This window comes from Aplysia californica, unplaced genomic scaffold (assembly GCF_000002075.1).
Source record: "Aplysia californica isolate F4 #8 unplaced genomic scaffold, AplCal3.0 scaffold00415, whole genome shotgun sequence".
Taxonomy (NCBI): domain Eukaryota; kingdom Metazoa; phylum Mollusca; class Gastropoda; order Aplysiida; family Aplysiidae; genus Aplysia; species Aplysia californica.
In genome coordinates, this window is record NW_004797685.1 from 265,281 (window position 1) to 267,780 (window position 2,500).

General features: G+C 38.9%; 1 protein-coding gene across 1 annotated transcript in view; it reads left to right on the forward strand.

Annotated features, from left to right (window-relative positions):
* Positions 1 to 1,958: 1,958 nt before the first annotated feature.
* The window catches only part of LOC101860431 (probable G-protein coupled receptor 139), a 3,290-nt gene continuing 2,748 nt past the window's right edge, over positions 1,959 to 2,500 (forward strand). Inside the window, exon 1 of the mRNA XM_013085867.2 lies at positions 1,959 to 2,213. Within this exon, the coding sequence (XP_012941321.1) occupies positions 1,967 to 2,213 (247 nt within the window). The 5' untranslated portion in view covers positions 1,959 to 1,966. The remainder of the gene's footprint in view (positions 2,214 to 2,500) is intronic.

Sequence of the window (2,500 nt, forward strand, 5' to 3'; positions counted from 1 at the left end):
TGTGTGTGTGTGTGTGTGTGTGTGTGTGTGTGTGTGGTCCTGTAAACATTGAGTTGTACTGTTGTGTTGTATAGATCAAGAGCAGACTTGATTCAGTTAGGGTGGTTTACAAATGACAATATTATTTATTATTATGTACAGTCCCTTTTTCAGACAAACAATCAGAATCGTAGTTTTAAGTAAAAGTATCACAAAGTATGACTAGATGGAGAGCAAAAGTGTTTCCATTTCAAATGAAATAGTCCATCTTTTTAAAACAACTGTTGTTATTTCGCGCCATTATAACACCCGTCTCGTTACAGTCGAGTGCCCGCTGCATGTTCTTACCTCCAACCGCCCCCCCCCCTTTTTTTTTTCCTTTTGTCAGTGGCCTTCTTTTGGCTCTAATGGTGGGTTCCATAGTGACCCGGAATTACGTCAAAGTGCACGATGTAGGATGATTTTTTACTACAAATCTATGGTAGCAACCTACAGGGTGTAGCCAATAAGATACATCCGGATAATTGAAGGTTGTAAAAGAGAGCATAGAGCTCGAGATTTCTGGGAGTGTTTACAGAAAGGCGAATTGTTTGTCGTGACTTTAGTGAGTATACTTTATTATCCACAAGAAACAACAAAATAAGAAACTGCATTCAGTTCTAAACGACGTGAAGGTAAATTGTGATATTATTAGTGCATTCAGTAGAGAATTTCAAAAAGTTGAATGAAGCCCCCCCCCCCCATGTTAATTCTGAGCAATGGGGGAGAGGGAAACCCTGGAGTCTTTGAGAGTTTAGACCAAAATGAATCCTAATAATATTGCGGTTGTTTATATCTCTCAACTTCCTGGTTTAGATTCTTATGCAAAAAGCGGTGTGTTTAGAACAAGTTTCTATCTTTCCACAATACACAGAGACATCACCAGCGTCTGTGGTATAACGTTTAGGCGCTTCGCTGTCGTACGTAAAAGACACATGACATGCATTGTTCGAGTCTCGTGTGGGAAGAATTAAATAACTGTTTTCGATTATCTCAGTCTTTCAACTGTGACAATGTATCTTTCTCTGACCAAATATGCCTTAGCAAGCAAGGTCGAAGCCTGCCTCTTATATCATTGAAATAAACTATGTTGCTGTGCTGTAAAAAAAAAACGCATTTTAAAAAAGAAAACAGAAAGTTACAACAAAGCAACACATGCTCCCAAAGATTAAGCTCACGAGGAGCAGTGTGATCAAGTAGAAATGTTAACTTTAGACACATCATTATAGTGATAAAGTGAGCTCAAATCGAGGATCAAAAACGCTCTGTGTTTGTTTCTGCGACCATAGGTGGACTTACATATTGACAAAATAATTAATACACCCGTCTGCAAGTTTCTAATGATCTACTCATGATAAGCTGCATTAGGAAAAAAACAGTTATGCTGATAAACGGGCATGGGAGACGCCAGACGAAACAAGTCGATAGTGTCACCACGATGAATGCGACATTTATATTGTTATGATTCCGTGCTGAATTTTTTTCTCAAATAGTTAAAGTAATGGGTTCACGGTATAATAATTGTAAAGCGCATAGATCTTGCTGTTGAGCGGGAATTAGCGCTATACAAATGCTATTATAATAGACCTTCAGCACTAACGTTCAGTATAATTGAACAAACCCAAATACAATAAAAGATAAATGGCCAGTCGTTTTCAATATAATTATACGTAGATACCATTATAACGATTAATGTATTTAATATTATGCCACTTTGAATGTATAATCGCCAACTGTATTAAACTAGCTGCTATAATGTTCGAGTGTATTGCAGGAACACAGGAGCACAAAGAAAGAACGGTGTTACATATAATGGTCTTAGACATTGTTTAAGTCTTGGTTTCCTTTGTACTGAGCGTATAAATCAAGATCTCTGTCTGAAATAGGGGAGGAGCTTAGCACAAAAGTAACTATGGTAGCGATGTCCCAAACGTCTCTCCTACCCAGAATGTCGTTTTCAAATCTATGGGTAAACACTTCGACTGACTCTCGCGACGAAAGCGTGCCTATAACGACGCCGCCTTCTCCTTTACATTATGACATCGTGAGCGACGAGCAGTGGTACATTGTCCAAGTGGTCAACGGGGTGGTCATCTGCGGCCTCCTCAGTCTATTCGGCGTGGCTTCTAACATCATCAACATTGTGGTGTTTGCCAAGCAAGGCTTTCAGGACAGTATGAACATCAGCCTCATGGGTGAGATGGAAATAATGTGATCTACAACTACTTACAACGAATGTGTCTATCCAACAGTCCTGGAAAAAAGCATAACCCGTAAAAGCGACGTGGATATAATAGACAGAATGACGAGATATGGCACCCAGCACATGAGTGAAGTGGATATAATGGACAAAGTGACGAAATATAACACCCAGCACATTTACATACTGTCTGCAAACTGTTCTAATGTCCTAAGCCCGAAATTTCAACAACAACAAAAATTAATGAGAAAGAAACGGAAATGGTATCCCTTTTTAAAAAAT